Source organism: Natator depressus, chromosome 3, assembly GCF_965152275.1.
Source record: "Natator depressus isolate rNatDep1 chromosome 3, rNatDep2.hap1, whole genome shotgun sequence".
In the NCBI taxonomy this organism is placed as follows: Eukaryota; Metazoa; Chordata; order Testudines; family Cheloniidae; genus Natator; species Natator depressus.
The window spans coordinates 143,115,338-143,133,418 of record NC_134236.1 but is presented as its reverse complement, the minus strand read 5'-3'; the positions used below and the strand labels follow the sequence as shown (position 1 = coordinate 143,133,418).

Sequence of the window (18,081 nt, the reverse complement as noted above, 5' to 3'; positions counted from 1 at the left end):
AAGCCTGTCAATGAGAAGTGAGGTCTCTTGGTGTGAAAATCCTCCCTTTCTCATATACCTGCCCAGTGAAGTTGCTAGGTATTTTAGTTTGTTCTCTAGTCTTTGATGTTGGGTGTTTTCTGCTTTGGAGGAGGTGGCCCTGGGAACTGTCTGAAAAGTGAAGTTTCCAATATAAACTCAAGATCAGGAAACGATCCTCTTTTTTGTTAAAGTTTTGATACCAAATTCTCTGCATATGGCATTCACCCAAGAGTTCTGAAAGAACTCAAATGTGAAATTGGGGAACTATTAACTATGGTTTGTAACCTGTCCTTTAAATCAGCTACTGTACCCAATGACTGGAAGATAGCTAATGTAACGTCAGTATTTAAGAAGGGCTCTAGAGGTGATCCTGGTAATTACAGACCGGCAAGTCTAACGTCGGTACCGGGCAATTTAGTTGAAACAATGATAAAGAATAAAATTGTCAGACACATAGAAGAACATAAATTGTTGCGCAAAAGTCAACATGGTTTCTGTAAAGGGATATCATGTCTTACTAATCTATTAGAGTTCTTTGAGGGGGTCAACAAACATGTGGACAAGGGGGATCCAGTGGACATAGTGTACTTAGATTTCCAGAAAGCCTGTGACAAGGTCCCTCACCAAAGGCACTTACGTAAATTAAGTTGTCATGGGATAAGAGGGAAGATCCTTTCATGGACTGAGAACTGGTTAAAAGACAGGGAACAAAGGGTAGGAATAAATGGTAAATTTTCAGAATGGAGAGGGGTAACTAGTGGTGTTCCCCAAGGGTCAGTCCTAGGACCAATCCTATTCAACCTATTCCTAAATGATCTGGAGAAAGGGGTAAACAGCAAGGTGGCAAAGTTTGCAGATGATACTAAACTGCTCAAGATAGTTAAGACCAAAGCAGACTGTGAAGAACTTCAAAAGGATCTCACAAAACTAAGTGACTGGGCAACAAAATGGCAAATGAAATTTAATGTGGATATATGTAAAGTAATGCACATTGGAAAAAATAACCCCAATTATACATACAATATGATGGGGGCTAATTTAGGTACAACTAATCAGGAGAAAGATCTTGGAGTCATCGTGGATAGTTCTCTGAAGACATCCACGCAGTGTGCAGCGACAGTCAAAAAAGCAAATGGGATGTTAGGAATCATTAAAAAAGGGATAGAGAATAAGACTGAGAATATCTTATTACCCTTATATAAATCCATGGCATGCCCACATTTTGAATACTGTGTACAGCTGTGGTCACCTCATCTCAAAAAAAAATATACTGGCATTAGAAAAGGTGCAGAAAAGGGCAACTAAAATGATTAGGGGGTTGGAATGGGTCCCATATGAGGAGAGATTAAAAAGGCTAGGACTTTTCAGCTTGGAAAAGAGGAGACTAAGGGGGGATATGATAGAGGTCTATAAAATCATGAGTGGTGTGGAGAAAGTGAATAAGGAAAAGTTATTTACTTGTTCCCATAATATAAGAACTAGGGGTCACCAAATGAAATGAATGGGTAGCAGGTTTAAAACAAATAAAAGGAAGCAGTTCTTCACTCAGCGCACAGTCAACCTGTGGAACTCCTTGCCTGAGGAGGTTGTGAAGGCTAGGACTATAACAGGGTTTAAAAGAGAACTGGATAAATTCGTGGAGGTTAAGTCCATTAATGGCTATTAGCCAGGCTGGGCAGGAATGGTGTCTCTAGCCTCTGTTTGCCTGAAGCTGAATCGCTAGATCATTACCTGTTAGGTTCACTCCCTCTGGGACACCTGGCATTGGCCACTGTCGGTAGACAGGATACTGGGCTGGATGGACCTTTGGTCTGACCCACTATGGCCATTCTTATGTTCTTATATATATTAGAAAGCAGCAGGGGGAAAATCATTTAAATTATTTTGCGCTACTACCAAATTCCAGCTTTTATGCCTTTTTGTGGGGGATTTTGTGAGAGTCAGAACACAGCCATGCCTCTATTATTACACAAGGAAAAATAAAGTTGCCCAAGGCAGGACCAGGGTCTGCCAAGCTAGACTCAGACTCGGCCGGAGCCACAGGCTAAGAAAGCAAAATTAAGCAAAGAAACCCGCTCTGGGGTCTCAAGGTTTATTTACAAGTTTTTTTGGTACAGCCAAAATAAAATTCTTTGGCCATCCGCTTCATGTAGCTGATCAGTCTTTACATGCCAAAGCGTACAGTCTGAACAGGGTGCTCTTCTTGTGTCTCCAGGACTCAGTGTCCTGGCTTTCTGGGCAGGCTCTTTAAGGCTCTAAATGTACCAATATTCAGCTTCATTACCTCGAGTGCAGGTAGAAACCTAAGGTTTGCTCAGTTACCCTCAGCTCAAGGATATGTTTGAGATGGGAGTTAAGAAACCCAGTCTTGAACCCACCACTGAGTTTAATCCCAAACTCTCCATCCTGCTGTTTGGTTTGGAGGGCCCTTCTTTTAGGGGCAACATAAATCATGTCAATGAGGGTCTCCCATGGGACAGTGAAGGCTCTGTACATTCCATCATGGTACCCAACCCAGCGCCTTGTAATTGATCATGTTCTTCTTGTGTTAAGTACCGGGTTGCTCCATCCTTGCATCCCATTCTGAGAATGTGTTACTTTTCATGCTGCATGTGATTTAAAAATAGATCTGTGTAATCAAATGCCATAAACTACATTCACTCCTGTATTTTATGAAATGCAACATGAGTTTAACTTTTTGCTTTCTTTGTAGGTAAGTAGCTGTTTTCCTCCTTTTTGTCAGTCCATTGCTGGTAAGTATATTCTGTATATTACATAAAATTAAATTAATCTGCTATTTTATGTCTTTAAAAGGGCATCATCTATCTAGCCATTAAAAAAGTGGTTTCAGATGCTGCACCTGTCTCTAAATTGTTGTAAAATCACATTTCCTACTTTTCAAAGTGTTTCCCCCTAGTTCTTTGTGAAAGACCCACACAAATAAAAGGAATGAGCCAAGGAGACAGAAAATAGTAGAGCTGATGAAAAAACAATTTTTTTCAGTTTGGTGGCTGAACCAAAAAAAAAAAAAAAAATCTGTTTCCAACCAAAATGGAAATGTTTTGATTTTTCTCACTGAAACATAAAAAGAAAAAAAAAATATGTTTCAGATGGAAGTAAATGTTTCATTTGACCTGAAACAGTTTTATTGTTTTAGGTTTTTGTTTTGTCAGGTTTTGGGTGTTTTTTAAATCTTTAAAAAAAAAAACAAATCTAAATTTCAAAACAAAACATTGTTTTGAAACAAAAGGTCAAAACATTACATTTTGAAAATGTCAAGCCAGACCATTTTGATGTTTGTGAAATTGTTGTTTTCAGTTTTGAGTCAGCCAAAACTATTTTCTGAATTTAACCCAAAACACATTTTTGGTGAATTAACTATGTAGCAGAAAATTTTCACCCAGCTCTAGGAAACACTGAAATTGACTATTCACAAAGTCAACAAATGAGATTTCCGCCCCTTCCGTTTCCCTTTACCGATAGTAATGTTAGAGGTTACTTGTAACTATAGCACATGAGGATGCCAGACAGGTATGTGTAATCTCCTGGTGTTTCTCCAGAGGTGAAAGTAAGCTGGTACGCCCCGGTACGGTGTACCGGTAAGAGCCAGTGCGCCATACCGGGACCAGCTTTCCCAGACAGCAATTTAAAGCCCTGGGGTAGTGGCGGCAGGGCCGCGGCGAGGATTTAAAGGGCTCCGGAGCTCCAGCCGCTGCTACTGCCCTGGCCCTTTGAATCTCCACCTGAGCGCTGCTGCCGAAGCCCTGGGGTAGCGGCGACGGGGCTCTGGCGGGGATTTAAAGGGCCCCGGAGCTCCAGCTCCCGCTACCGCCCCAGCCCTTTAAATCCCCGCCGCCGCTACCCCAGGGCTCGGGCAGCAGGGCTCAGGTGGGGATTTAAAGGACCCCGGAGCTCCAGCCGCTGCTACCCCCCCGGGGCCATTTAAATCCCCGCCTGAGCCCTGCTGCCCGAGCCCTGGGGTAGGGGTGGGGGGGCTCTGCCGGTGATTTAAAGGGCCCCGGAGCTCCAGCTGCCGCTACCGCCCCGGGCCTTTAAATCCCCGCCGGAGCCCTGCTGCCGAAGCCCTGGGGTAGCAGCGGCTGGAGCCCCGGGGCCCTTTAAATCCCCGACGGAGCCTGGCCGCCGCTACCCCAGGGCTCGGGCAGCAGGGCTCAGGTGGGGATTTAAAGGGCTCTGGGCTCTGGCAGCCGCTACCACAGCGGTGCCCCAGGTCCTTTAAAGCTCCGCCAGAGCCCCAGGGTAGCAGTGGCAGCCGGGAACCCCCAGGGCTCCTCAGTGATTTAAAGGGCCCGGGGCTCCGCTGCGGTAGCGACAGCTGGAGCCCTGGGCCCTTTAAATCACCCCCGAGCCCCGGGGTTCCCAGCCGCCTCTGCAGCTGGTAGCTTGGGAGTGATTTAAAGGGCCCCGGGCTCCCAGCTGCCACTACCGCAGCTGGAGCCCTGGCCCTTTAAATCAAGATTTAAAGGGCCTGGGGATTTAAGGCCCTGCGTCTTCTGGTTAAGGCCACGCCTCTTCTGGTTGAGGCCATGCCCCCTGCTCAGGACTCCGGCATACCGGTAAGTCCTCTAACTTACTTTCACCCGTGTCTCTCTAACATTTAGAAGTATTGTTGCTTGTAGTCTGTGGGGAATGTCTCCGAATCTCCTCTGCTCCTGCTGTGCTCTGACTTGATAGACGACCCTGTACAATAGTAGACTATCCCAAAATAAAACTGATGTCCAATATGTAGCGCTGTCTCACCTGTGTGGATTCTGCATGTCTTTTTTGAATATTGGCCAAGCAATCTTGATAATGAAACATCCGTTATCAGCTTTTTCCCCACCACCCAACCCCTAGCCTCTCCAGAGGCATGTAACACTTTTTCCTGTTCCCCAAAGGTTTGGAATTTTCTAATTACTGCACATAATCTGCTGTTTCTTGTGGTCCCAGCATCATGGTGGGCCCTTTCAGTGCTTTATAGGGATGCTATTTTGCATGTTTGAATGCCTAAAAAAATTCACTGCATTTTATTTTATTATTTTCTCAGGTCCACTGTTTTCTCCTTGAGCATTTTTCTTTGGATTTTTATGATTCCCACTCAGCTGATTAGACAACTCAATCCTTCTCAAGTCATGGTGGTCCTTTCTTCCATCTTTTCCGTAGCTTGGACAACATCTGTAAGTTTATAATCTCCTCTATTTCTGGTTCTAGTCTCTCAAATTTATGTGCCAGACCAGTAATTTAAGTAGTTTAATTTTTGATGTTTTGTTGTTGTTGTTTTGATGGGTAGGTGGTAGCAATGTGACCTCTTCCAGAGGTGTTTGTCTCTAGCACTGCCTGTGCTTTGTGATCTTTTGTGGTCTGCTTCTGCATATTTTCACCTGGTTTTGACTCTTGGATCAGCTATGGGTTTCTTCCCAAAGATTTTCGTAATTTTTGTGTGTGTGTGCAAGAGTGATTTAGGTTTTGCAGTGGGACTTAAAGATTAGCAGAAAGAGAGGGAACAAATGAGAAATTGTGCTCTGCTTTTAGCATGCATTCTCAACTTGGGGATTGTGAATAGTCTTCTTTTTGTATGTCTAGATGGCGGGGAGAGGGTCCTGAATGTTTTTCGGTTATAACATTGAGTCTTGCTGTAGATCAGGGTGAGAGCCACGGCCTTACTACATATTAAAGGGCCTTTTGTGGATCTTTTCAGAAGCATTGTTAGGAGAGGGTGATGTGGTACAACTCATGCCGGTGTGAGGAGACACCCACAAGGACTGGGCTCTTCCCCAGCTAAGCTGATGCTTTCCTTCATTCAAAGCAAGTTACTGTATAGAGGCAGGGCTGGTCTTACCATGAGGTGGCACCTCAGGTGCCAGACTGTGGGGGGGCGCCACTAGGACCCAGAATATAGAAAATTGTGTTTGTTGCTGGTGCATATGTATTCTCTCTGCTCTAGATGCACAGAGATGGTGCAGTGCTGTGCTGGAGGAAGGAGGGCACAAGAGACATAACAGGCAGGCAGGCGAAAAGGTGAGAGGGAATAACAGAAAGCAGTGGGAGCTGCAGGGAGAGAGAGGAGGAGGAGCCTCTTATGTACCTCTCTAGCACCCCCAGGAGCCTGGACTGATTAACGCCAGCTTCTCAGGGAGCTTCCTGTTTCCTGCTGCTTCCCTGAACCAGTTGAGGAGAACAGGCAATCAACTGAAGTAGTAGGAACCAGTTAGGCCTTTAAGATGCTGATATCTTCCCTCATGCAGGCCCTGCTACCAGCCTGCTTATTTGTCCCCTTCAGCTGAGTGTTGAGAGCCACTATAGCTGGCACAGAACAGCAGTCATGAGTGAAAGAAGGCAGCACTCAGCAAAAGAAAGAAAGCAAAGGAAGCTTTTCTATCTAAGCAGGAAGGAGCTCTCCTGAGATACATAGACACAAATGTTCACAGTGAGCCTTCCGGCCCCAGTGAGGATGTGAGTGGTGAGGAGATTCCTGATCTTCCAGTTAGAGTGCAGGTGAGCTGGCAGCTACTGCAGCATCCATATCTCCATCTCAAATGGATGTAACCATGCACATTCCTGAAGAAAAGTGTAGATCAGAGAAGAGTGTGGTGGAAGCGCAAGAAACAGCTGCTGCTGAATTTAGTTCCTTAAGTCAAGATGATCCAGGACTGTGGACCCACTTGAGCAGTAGCCTGAGGGACTTCCTTGTACTGCATGGGCCACAGCAAGGGAAAAACTTCATGTTCCCCAAAGACAATGAAAATAAAAGTTTCTATCCAACACATTACTGGCGTGAAATCCCCACTGGTGACAAAGTGGAGAGGCCATGGCTTATGTACTCAAAAACCCAGAATGCTGCATATTGTTTTTGTTGCAAACTCTTCCAGTCTAATGTTCCAGCCACATTGGGTTCTACAGGAACAAAGGACTGGAAAAATCGGGCTAGAAATCTGGCATGCCATGAGAAGGCAGCAAATCACCAGAGAGCCTTCCATAGGTGGAAAGAGCTTGAGATGAGACGAAGGTTAAAGGCCACCATAGATGATCAGCATCAAGAGAAGATTACATCAGAGTCTCTTTACTGGCAAAATGTTCTAAAAAGGCTCATTGCCACTGTGAGAATGCTTGCTACCCAAAACCCAGCACTGCGTGGCACTTTAGATCAGCTGTATGTGCCAAACAGTCCTTAAAATTGTGGAGCTGATGGCTGAATTTGATGCTGTACTCCAGGAGCATCTAAGAAGAGTCATCACCCAAGAAACGTACACACACCACTACCTTGGAAAAACAATTCAAAATGAGATTATACAGTTCCTGGCAACAAAAGTCAAACAGAAGATTGTGGCAGATCTGAAGTCAGCAAGATTATTATGTTATTTTTATGTTATTCTGGACTGCACACTTGACATCAGCCATACGGAACAAATGACTTTAATGGTGCGTTTTGTAACAACAACAGAACCTAGGGAAAATGTCCCTGCAATGGTGACTGTCAGAGAGCATTTTCTAGAATTTATTGACATTGATGATACTACAGGAGCTGGTATGACAAATGTGCTTCTTAAAAAGCTGGAAGATACGGGAATTGCAATCGCTGACATGAGAGGTCAGGCCTATGATAATGGTGCCAACATGAGAGGAAAGAACAGAGGAGTGCAGACATGGATCCGAGAGTTAAACCCTTGAGCTTTTTTTGTCCCATGCAGTTCTCATTCATTGAACTTGGTGGTCAGTGATGCAGCATCAGCTTCTAGTGAGGCTGTTGAATTTTTTAATGTAATTCAAAGCATTTTTCTCTGCATCAACTCATCAATGGCAAATTTTGAAGCAACATCTGGGAATATCCTCTCTGACACTGAAACCACTGAGTGCCTCACAATGGGAAAGTCGAGTGGAGGCGGTAAAGCCTATCAAACACCAAACTGGGAAGATAGATGATGCCATAGTTGCCATTATGGAGGATAATGCTATGACAGGAACTGTTTGTGGGAGAACAGTGGCAGAGGGAAATGGAATCACCAGAAACCTACATAACTTCAAATTTCTGTGTGGCTTAGTGTTGTGGCATGACATACTGTTTGAAATAGATGTTGTAAGGAAGAGACTCCAAGGTGTTGACCTTGATATATCTGGAGCAATGGAACAACTGGAGAAAGCAAAGTCATACCTACAGTCTTACCGGTCAGATGAGGGATTTCAAAACATTCTGAAGAGTGCACAGAAGTTGGCAGAAGAACTTCACACTGAAACTATTTTCCCACCCATTCAAGAATACAAGAGTCACCGAAGAAGAAGACATTTTGATTACGAGGCACAGGATAATCCCATAAGAGACCCCAAACAACAATTCAAAGTTGAATTCTTTAGCCAGGTGCTAGATTGTGCAATACAGTCAGTTGAAGAATGTTTCAGGCACCTCAAGGAGCACAGCAGTATATTTGGGATATTGTATGATATTCCAAAACTCCTCACTATATCTGAAGAAGACCTACACCAGCAATGCAGGGCACTAGAGACAGTGTTGACACTTGATGACATGCGCGATATTAATGCAAGTGATTTAGGTGATGAACTGAAAGCCCTTTCAAGATACATTTCAGCAGGATCAACTCCAAAGGCTGTTCTGGAATATATATGCACAAATAAGATGACCAACCTCTTTCCAAATGCTTTTGTTGCTCTGGGCATATTTCTGACACTTCCTGTAACAGTTGCCAGTGAAGAACCAGCTTATCCAAGCTGAAGTTAATAAAAACACATCTGTGCTCCACAGTGACACAGGAGAGGCTGGTTGGTCTTGCAACCATCTCAATAGAGCATGAGCTGGCCCAGACTGTGGACCTTCAGCAGGAAGCAGTTCAAATTTTGCAACCAAGAAGGCACGGAAAGCACCACTTTGATTATTCAAACAGATAAAAATGCCAGTGTTTACTATGCAGAGAAGAAAAGTTACATTTGCTGTTCAGGCTTTTGAAAGTTAAGTGTTACTTAAAATTTTTGAACAAGGCATTTTAAGTTGTTAGTTCTCCTTTATTGGGGTAGGTAGCGGAGCAGTACCATGAGAGGAGTAGACCAGGAAGAAGGCAGAATTGAGACCTTTCAAAGTTTTGGCCCAAGCGAGAGGGCATGGGGGCATCATTTGAGCTCCACACCTGAGGTGCCAAAATGTTGTGGGCTGGCCCTGTATAGAGGAGTGAGTCTGTCTGTCTGTGTAATAGAGAGGGAATAGTTGGTGTAGAGATCTGTATGGTAGAGTACAGATGAAAAGAAAGGGAATTCTTTATTGAGGCCACCAGACACACTAGTTCTCTTTGGCTGTCTGGCTTCCAAACTAAGTACTCAAGATCTCAAGTCCTGACCTAGATTGAGAAGGGTTGGCAGGTACATAAATAGCTCTTCTATCTCAGAACATCATCAGCCTTTTTCGATGAATAGGTTACTTGCATAAAACCTAGAAAAAGCTTGTGCTAATTGACTTGAACATACATTAGTTTAGTAATGACTTTTGTTCACAACTGAATGAGGTTCTGATATATATTTTCAGTACATTATACTTGTTTCTTCCAGGAGAAAGAAATATCGAAGATAGCCCTAGTACTCTTTTGCAGACATTGCTGGTATTATTGCTTTCTAAGAAATATGTTGTGCTCAGTTATGAGCATTTTGTTTTAGAAGCATTATTTTCAGGGGAGCTGTAAAAAAAAATATGGTGCCATACACAGGTTCAACAAAGCTTTCATTGAGTTATTATTCAGGTGATACCATGGTATGAGACTGAAAGTGTCTCTTCACAGCACAGTTAGCTCAAGTTTTAACTTGAGTGTTACCCCTAACTGGTCTCCCATCCACTTGCAAAAATCTCTAGCTCATGTAAAGTGGTTAAACTCGAGTTAGCAGTGTCAACATTGCAGTTCAGGCTCACAAGCCTCGTGAGGTATGTGAGCTTCAGAGCCTGAGCTGCAACATCTATACGGCTATTTTTAGCTTGCTAGCTTGAGCCCGGCTATCACATGTCTATGTACCTTGTCTGGGAGTATAGACATACCCTCAGGTGGGTGAGTTTGTGACAGATTTCTGTTACCAGTCTGCCTGAGGCATCAGGTGATTAGGCTGAGTTCGCAGGATTGTTAGGGGAGGAGATGAAAGAGCACACCAAGTGACTAAATTATAAACCTTTATTAAATAATAAAATAACAGCGGAGAGTGCTGGGGGTTCCCCACATCACTCAGAGGAAGGAAGAAAGCGTTAGTGCCCCAAGCCCTAACCCACTTTCATATTCACACACGTACTACGCAAGGCTGGCCAAGCCTGGGTGTAACGTAAGAAGAAGAGGGGGAAGGTTGGACGGGAGTTCTGTCCCGTGTATGGATCGTCCAGGGTCCGCTGTTGATCTCCGACTTGCTTCAGCTCTCGGGAGGGTTTTAAGTCCTGGGTTCTTCTGGGGGCGTTTCGTCCAGGGACCTTTGTTCCCCATGCTCTGTGTACCAGTTCAAACCGGCCTTCCATAGCTTCCTCAGCTTTCCCAAAACATACCGGCTTCAGGGCCGTGAGATGGTTATTTTTCCCTCGTTGACCTTGTTGTTTGACCCCTTTTCACAGCCCTTGCAATTTTGTTCAGCAACTTTCCTTTCTCACAGCTGGTCAGGGCGGGAGGGTGGTGGACTCCCCCCCTTCTTTCTTGGCAGGTAGCATAGTGTGTGCAATGGCCTTGGGCTGGAGTCAGCTCCTTATCTTCTTTTTTAGCTGGAACATCAAGTTAACCTGTTCTTTTCTCCTTTCCTCCCCCTCCAGCCTTTCGCCGCCTATAAACAAACCTTTCGTTCCAAATTCATACCTTTAACCCTTCCCAAAATTTTTTCCAATACATACAAAAGCGTTAGCAACATATGAGGCGGGTGTTTACCCAGGGGACCCCCTGGGCAGCGCAGCTATATTGTGACAAGTTGAAACTTGACTGCTCAAGTGATGCTAATGCTCAAACTAGTAATGCAGTGGGGACGCAGTAGCTCAAATTACAGTAAATCCTTGGCAGCTAATCCAATCCAATGCTTAATTTGTAATGAAAGAGACGCTCAAGCAATTTTTTTACATTCATAAATAAGGCTACGATTATGTCACAGAAGTCAGGGAAGTCACGGAATCTGTGACTTCCATTGTCCTCCATGACATTTTCTGCTTGGGGTTGGAGCTCCCAGCCAGCCTCCCCGCAGCTCCCAGAACCTGCCCTGGTGGGGGGGACCCCACAGCTGCCCAGCTGCAACAGGTGGCAGGGGGACCCTCTTCAGCTGCCCTGCCATGTTGGGGAATGCCCCTGCAGCTCCCAGCTGTGGAGGGGGGGACCCCACAGCAGCTCAGCCCCCACGGGCGGGAGGACCCCGGAGCTTCCACTTGCCGCGGGTGGTGGGGACCCCCCCAGAGCTCCCTGCTGCTGTCCATGGCAGGGCTCTCTCAGAGCTGCTCAGCCACTGCACAGGGAGGACCCCAGAACTCCCACTCACTGCAGTGGTGGGGGACCCCAGAGCCTCAGCAGCAGTGGGTGCTGAACCTGCCTCCCCATTTTGTCAGGGATATTTTTAGTGAAAGTCAGGGTCAGGTCATGGGCTTCCGTGAATTTTTGTTTATGGCTCATAACCTGTCCATGACTTTTACTAAAAATATCCATGATAAAAACTTAGCCTTACTCATGAGTGAAGCTGGTCTCCTCAAAGCGGCCACTGTTTCCCATTATTCTGGATTGAGGCACTAGGATGCCCTTAGCAGAGATGGTAAATTGTGTTCGTCCACCCCCTGCTCCTCACAGTGCTTCCTAGCCTCTTGACAGTATGGGATATCACCATCTTGCCTGAGGGCAACTTGGCATTACTGGAATCAATGGAAAGCTGTGACCATCTTTGCTTTAATGGTACAACTTCATGCTCTATATACCTTAGCTATTCTATCTTTGATCAGTATGAGATCTTAATTTGGGACCATCTTTTTGTTCCATGTTTGCGAAGCGCTTAGCACAGTGGGGTCCTGGTCCATGACTAGGCTCCTAGGCACTATGGTAATGCAAATAATAAATAATGACAACAATAATAAATAATAGGCCCTGCTGCCCCAGTACTCTTCATTCTCAAAACAGCATAAAAGCAACATGATCAGGAATATGGCTTTACATTTTCCCAAGTGCACTGTCAATATTGTTTTCATCGTAATTGGTTACATTAAATATTGAATTTCAGTGGAAATAATTATATATTTTTTCCCTTCTAGTAGCTGTGTATTTTCTCCCTTACATGGGCAATCAAAATTCAGGCCTTAATTTTGAACTCCTGTCTGCTCGCTAGGATTCACTAGGATTCACTCTGATATAGCAGCAAAACCCAAAGCAGGATGCTTCCATAAAAATCATTACACTGGATCAGTGCATCCCCATTCAGACCTCATCTCAGTAAAGCAGCTAGATTATGAACTTATTAAAATAATAATAAAAAAAGCTGCACATCTTTGTCTCCCTCATTATTTTAATATGTTTCAGTCACATTCCGGACCTAATAACCCCTTTGCTGCTGAAGGTAATTGTAGTTTCTTGTGCTGAAGAAGGAATTCTGTGATTTTTTTAAAAAATGGTTTCCTCAGTTATATCGCTGTGATTCTCTTCTCTTAGAAGTACCCTAGGCCAGTGGTTCTTAACCACGGGTACACGTACCCCTGGGGGTACACAGAGGTCTTCCAGGGGGTACATCAATTCATCTAGATATTTGCCTACTTTTACAACAGGCTACGTAAAAAGCCCTAGCGAAGTCAGTACAAACTAAAATTTCATACAGACAATGACTTGTTTATCCTGCCCTATATACTATACACTGAAATGTAAGAATAATATTTATATTCCAATTGATTTATAATTATATGGTAAAAAACAGAAAGTAAACAATTTTTCAGTAATAGTGTGCTGTGACACTTTTGTATTTTTATGTCTGATTTTGTAAGTGAGCAGTTTTTAAGTGAAGTGAAACTTGGGGTACACAAGACAAATCACACTCCTGAAAAGGGGTACAGTCATCTGGAAAGACTGAGAGCCACTGCCCTAGGCAAACTGTATGTTCTTATGTATTCTTAAATGGCACTCATGTTTTGTGGATATTGGATTGCCTAACTGTAGTCAAATGGATTTTTTTACCTGCTGTTATTTACAGGATTGCCCCCCCCCTTGAATAATTGCTGTGAATAAAAATATCTTAAGTAGGAAGCTTTATGTCATAAGCTCTCATTAGAGAGCTATAGCTCACGACCGTGCTAGAGAAAATATTGAGCACTGCTGCATCGTGGAGCCCAACCCGTAGGGGCTGAGGTACACTGCTTTTTGTCTGTTATATAGCATGGTTTTTTGCAATGTGTTTCATAATCATGTAATTGGCTTCCCCAATCCCACTGGCAGGGTTGAAGGTGGGTGTGGTTTGAGGGAGAGGCTGGGAGAATGAGACCCGAAACAGAATTCTTGTGGTGGATGGCGCCCCCCGTTGCCAGCTCTAGGAGAGCAAGTGCTGCTGTTTTATGGCTGTGGCTGCATTGAAAGAGGTAAGGTCTTTAGACAATGTGTTCTCAGCTCCTTCCTTTGAACTGCTACTTATTTCCACACCTGTGGGTGGGCTCCATGCTCCAGAGGCCTTCTGGTAGTAACAGTGATGTCAAAGAATTCTGCATTCCAGAGTGTCATAGTAGAACAAAGTCTACCCTTTGCTACTTCAGGCAAGCTGAAATAAATAAAAACAGAATACTGCCCCCTCTTCTCTTTGTTGTTTGGGTCTTTCAGCCTACAGAAATACATTTAATGGGTTTTTTAAAAATGAAGTTCACCTTTAATAAATATGGCCTCAATCCCATTGCCAACTACTGTAGTTTAAATGAATTAATTATATTTCACAGACATGAGTATAAAATTATACGATATTTTCCCCAAATCTGTACAAAGCCACTCTGACAGTAGAGCTGTGAAATAAACTGGATTTCAGTTATAATCCGTCCCACCACAAGAGCATTTTCTGTTGACAGTTGACATTTGGATGGTGTCTCTAAGGGCCAAATTCACTATTGGCATACTGTATGTATATGAAACACATATATACCTTATCAATTTTTTCAGTGCTACAATATTATATAGATGGTTTCCAAGGTGTCCTATTATGCAGCCAGTTTTGACCCTACAGTTAAGGTTCCAACCATTCTTCCATTTTAAGCTCTCAGTTTCACTCGGCTTTCTTAAAGAAGAAGAGGAAGATCAGGAACTAAACACTTTTGTTCTGAAAATTTCAATTCGTAAGTCTCAGACCAGATGATTTTTTTGTTTTATTTTTTATTTTTTGGTGAGAACTTCAGGGAAGTGATCAAAGCCTTTTGAAAGTATAAAGCCATGGAAATTTGACAAGCTTTTGGCTTTTAGAAATCATGTCTAGCATTGTTTTGAATGTTTCCTTATGATCTGGTGTCCTGCCAACATTAAAATTGTTTCTGAGTTGTATGAATACTAAATCTCATCCCAAATAGAGAACAGCAATTTTTCTTCCATTTTTATATTACTCAACAAACAAAATCTCCACATTTCTGAGGAAAAGAGGGAAGAGGATGAATTTGGTGCTGGTGAAAGGCACGTAGACAGGCCTATAGAAAAATGCCCTTTTTATCCGCAGAGCAGGTACACCATGGGCAACGCCAGTGCAGGCTCTGTCCCGCATTGCTGTTACAATATGCTTCAAGAACCCTGACCTGGAAGGGCCACAGCTAGGAGTAAGAGGATGTTTTGGTCTCTGTGACTTTCATTCCTTGGCCTATCTGCAGACACTGGCAACAGAGTTTCCAATTAGTGCCAACTGTGATGGTGATTTGTGCAATGTTGGATACTTGTCTGCTTGGGACAGTGTGGAGACTACCAAGAATATTGCATATAGAACAGCAACTGGATGATAACGATACCTATTGATCACTGCCAAACCGGGTTGGATTCTAATCAGCAACCTATGGGTGAATTACTATTTCCCATGATGCTTTCCCTGAGCTATCTATTCTTCCTAAGTCTTTGAAAAATAACCACTTAAACATGTCTTCCAAGCTGAAAATGCTTGTTACATAAAAGTTACAACCTGCAACCAACATATATGACCTATGTCATGGCAACTGTCTGTCTCAAAAGACGGTGGTGTAAGCGCCAAAGCAGCTCAATGTGTCACGCTGAAGCATTGCAAGTAGCTAAAAAGTCCAATCCTTAAGTGACCATTCTTGCCACAAATAGTGCAGGTGTAAGGCCCTGGGCCAGAAGATGAAGCCAGGGCGCTACTAGCTCTTAAGGCTTGCTGCACTTTCTTCTTCACTCTCAACCCTCTTTTGCTCCCTGGTGCAGCGCAGCCCTCCAGTGTGGCCAGTTGCTGGCTGCATCTTCCCAGCTTGCAGGATCGGTGCTGAAAGCTTTCAAGTCCCTCTTGTAAACATCCTTGAATATATATACTCCAGAACATAGTTTGCAGTGATCATGCTGACAGGTCCTTAATCCTGTATGCATACTCTAACAATAATACCATAAGGTATTTTTAAACTGAAACTGACTTTATATATTGCAGAGGAAACTAAAAATTCAACTTACAATTTAAATAAAATGTTCTACTTTTAAAAATTGTATTTCGTGTGGCTGCAACAAAACTCAAATTACATTCCTGCAGTGATCCTCCAGGCATATTGCCATGGGGTTCATACTGAGAAACTGGCATTTCTTAAGCCTGAATGCCCTCAAAATATGGCAGAGCCTCGCTGTGACCGTATGGCTTTTGGTGACCTATTGCTTGACAGAGTCAAAACAGGCTGTCAGCACAGTCCAGAACACAGTGACTGACCTATGTGTCTAGAGCTGTAGAGTCACATACATACACTACTACTCTGTAGTGATAGAGAGTACTATGCTGTTACATGTTTGCATCTTGCTGCAGCGGGGGGATAGGTCATTGCTGGGGATTACACAGTGGGAGTGTTCATGCCCAGATTTATAAACCAAGAACAATCACTACTGGGAACTCTATAAACCTGTGGTAGGATTTTTCCCCAATCTAATTGGTTAATGATGTTCCTGCAGTCATTAATCAGTATCCTAGTAATGCTCCAATGCAAGAAGTACATACATCTCTTTCTTCAGGTGCAGTGTGCTGAGCACCACAGGAGGTGCTGTGTACACATGCAGAGTCTCTTGTGCAGACCCAGGGATTCAAGCCCTAAAGCCAAAATGACCTGATTAGAGTGCTGGTTAGGGCCAATGGTGAGTAAGCCTTGTACCATCATCTCCTCCCAGATGGGCATGAATCCCCAGGAAAGACTGTGTAGCTCAGTGCTGTTGTTTAATTGTAGCTCAGTGTCTTAGAGTTTTCTGTACTTTTGAACACGAAGTAAGTCTACTGTGCGTATTTCAGTCATTCCGCTCCAGACATTATCCAGCGTTTGAGGACCTTTCCATACAAGAATGGAGGATATTTGAGTAAATTTGTGTTATCAGTTTGGCACATTATTTCTGGAAAAAGGCCAGTATTGAACTCTACAGGAGAGTGTCATGATGTGGCTAGGACTACAAGCGCTAACTCTGAATGGCAGTACTAAAGAGGCCGTTAGTAAATGAGAGAAGAAAATTGACAGGAAAAACATTAATAAAATTACCAGAGATGAACATATTTACGAAGGGCATTCATAGTTCAGAGCAGGATTGTATTCCCAAAGAAACATATTAAAGATGTGTTTAAAACACCTAGTTCTGGGACATTGTCATTCAAATTGGTAGTGAGGATTCTGTAGCTTAATAACAATAATACATAGGATCATAGAATCATAGACTTTAAGGTCAGAAGGGACCATTATGATCATCTAGTCTGACCTCCTGCACAATGCAGGCCACAGAATCTCCCCCACCCACTCCTGTAACAAACCTCTAACCTATGTCTGAGCTACTGAAGTCCTCAAATCGTGGTTTAAAGACTTGGAGGTGAAGAGAATCCTCCAGCAAGTGACCCGTGCCCCACGCCACAGAGGAAGGCGAAACGTCCCCAGGGCCTTGCCAATCTGCCCTGGAGGAAAATTCCTTCCCGACCCCAAATATGGTGATCAGCTAAACCCTGAGCACGTGGGCAAGACTCACCAGCCAGCCACCAAGGAAAGAATTCTCTGTAGTAACTCAGATCCCACCCCATCTAACATCCCATCACAGGCCATTGGGCATATCTATCGCTAATAGTTGAAGATCAATTAATTGCCAAAATTAGGTTATCCCATCATATCATCCTTTCCATAAGCTTAATAGCACTTTTCATCAGTAGATCTCAGTATCATTATCACCATTTCACAGATGGGGAAACAGAGCAGTGAAGTGACTTGCCCAAGGTTATCCACAGCAGACCAGTAACAGAGCCAGGAACATAACCTAGTGCCACTCCAGTGTTCTATCCACTAGTCCACGCTGTAGGGTAAGAAGCAGCAAGGAGCTCCTATGACTCAGGACATTCACTGGGAGGAACTGAACTTCAGGGAGTCACAGTGACTCCTGGAGCTCTTCAGCATGCAGAGGTAGCATACCCGCTGTTGCACTCTTTAGAAGGTTGCAGTACGAAATGCTCTGCTGGCTTCGTATGGTGGTGTGGAGGGAGAACTACGGCCCCACCTCTTTCCCATCTTCCTTGGGGTGGCTATAGGGGGATTGCTAGCAAAGGTTTCTTGCAGTCATGCAAGTTCACGCATTAGCCAGCCCTGTGTATTGAACAAGTTAAATAATTTAGGTTTCAGTGTAGCAGCCGTGTTAGTCTGTATTCGCAAAAAGAAAAGGAGTACTTGTGGCACTGGTTAGTCTCTAAGGTACCACAAGTACTCCTTTCCTTTTTAAATAATTTACAGTGTCCAAATGCTGCTGCGTGTAAAGCATCTATATTTTCTTGAATATCATTGTTTGTGTATTAGTCAGCCCATTTTGTGTTCACTGCTTACTAGCTAGTTTATTTTTAATGATTCATGTCTGCTCAATAAATGTTGGCCCTGATCCTGCAAACACTCAGGTGTGGAGCTTCTTCACACTG

General features: G+C 43.8%; 1 protein-coding gene across 4 annotated transcripts in view; it reads left to right on the top strand.

Moving 5' to 3' along the window:
* SMYD3 (SET and MYND domain containing 3) overlaps window positions 1–18,081 on the top strand; it is a 634,857-nt gene that overhangs the window by 346,935 nt on the left and 269,841 nt on the right. The window contains exon 1 of one of the 4 annotated variants that reach the window (XM_074947068.1): window positions 5,180–5,198. The exons of 2 other annotated variants lie outside the window; for them this stretch is intronic. Coding sequence is in view for 1 of the 2 variants with exons in the window: in XM_074947069.1 (XP_074803170.1) it covers window positions 13,544–13,567 (24 nt within the window). In the remaining variant the exon portion in view is untranslated. Of the gene's footprint in view, window positions 1–5,179; window positions 5,199–13,445; window positions 13,568–18,081 lie in introns of those variants that run through there. One more of the 4 variants, XM_074947069.1, reaches the window with a different exon arrangement.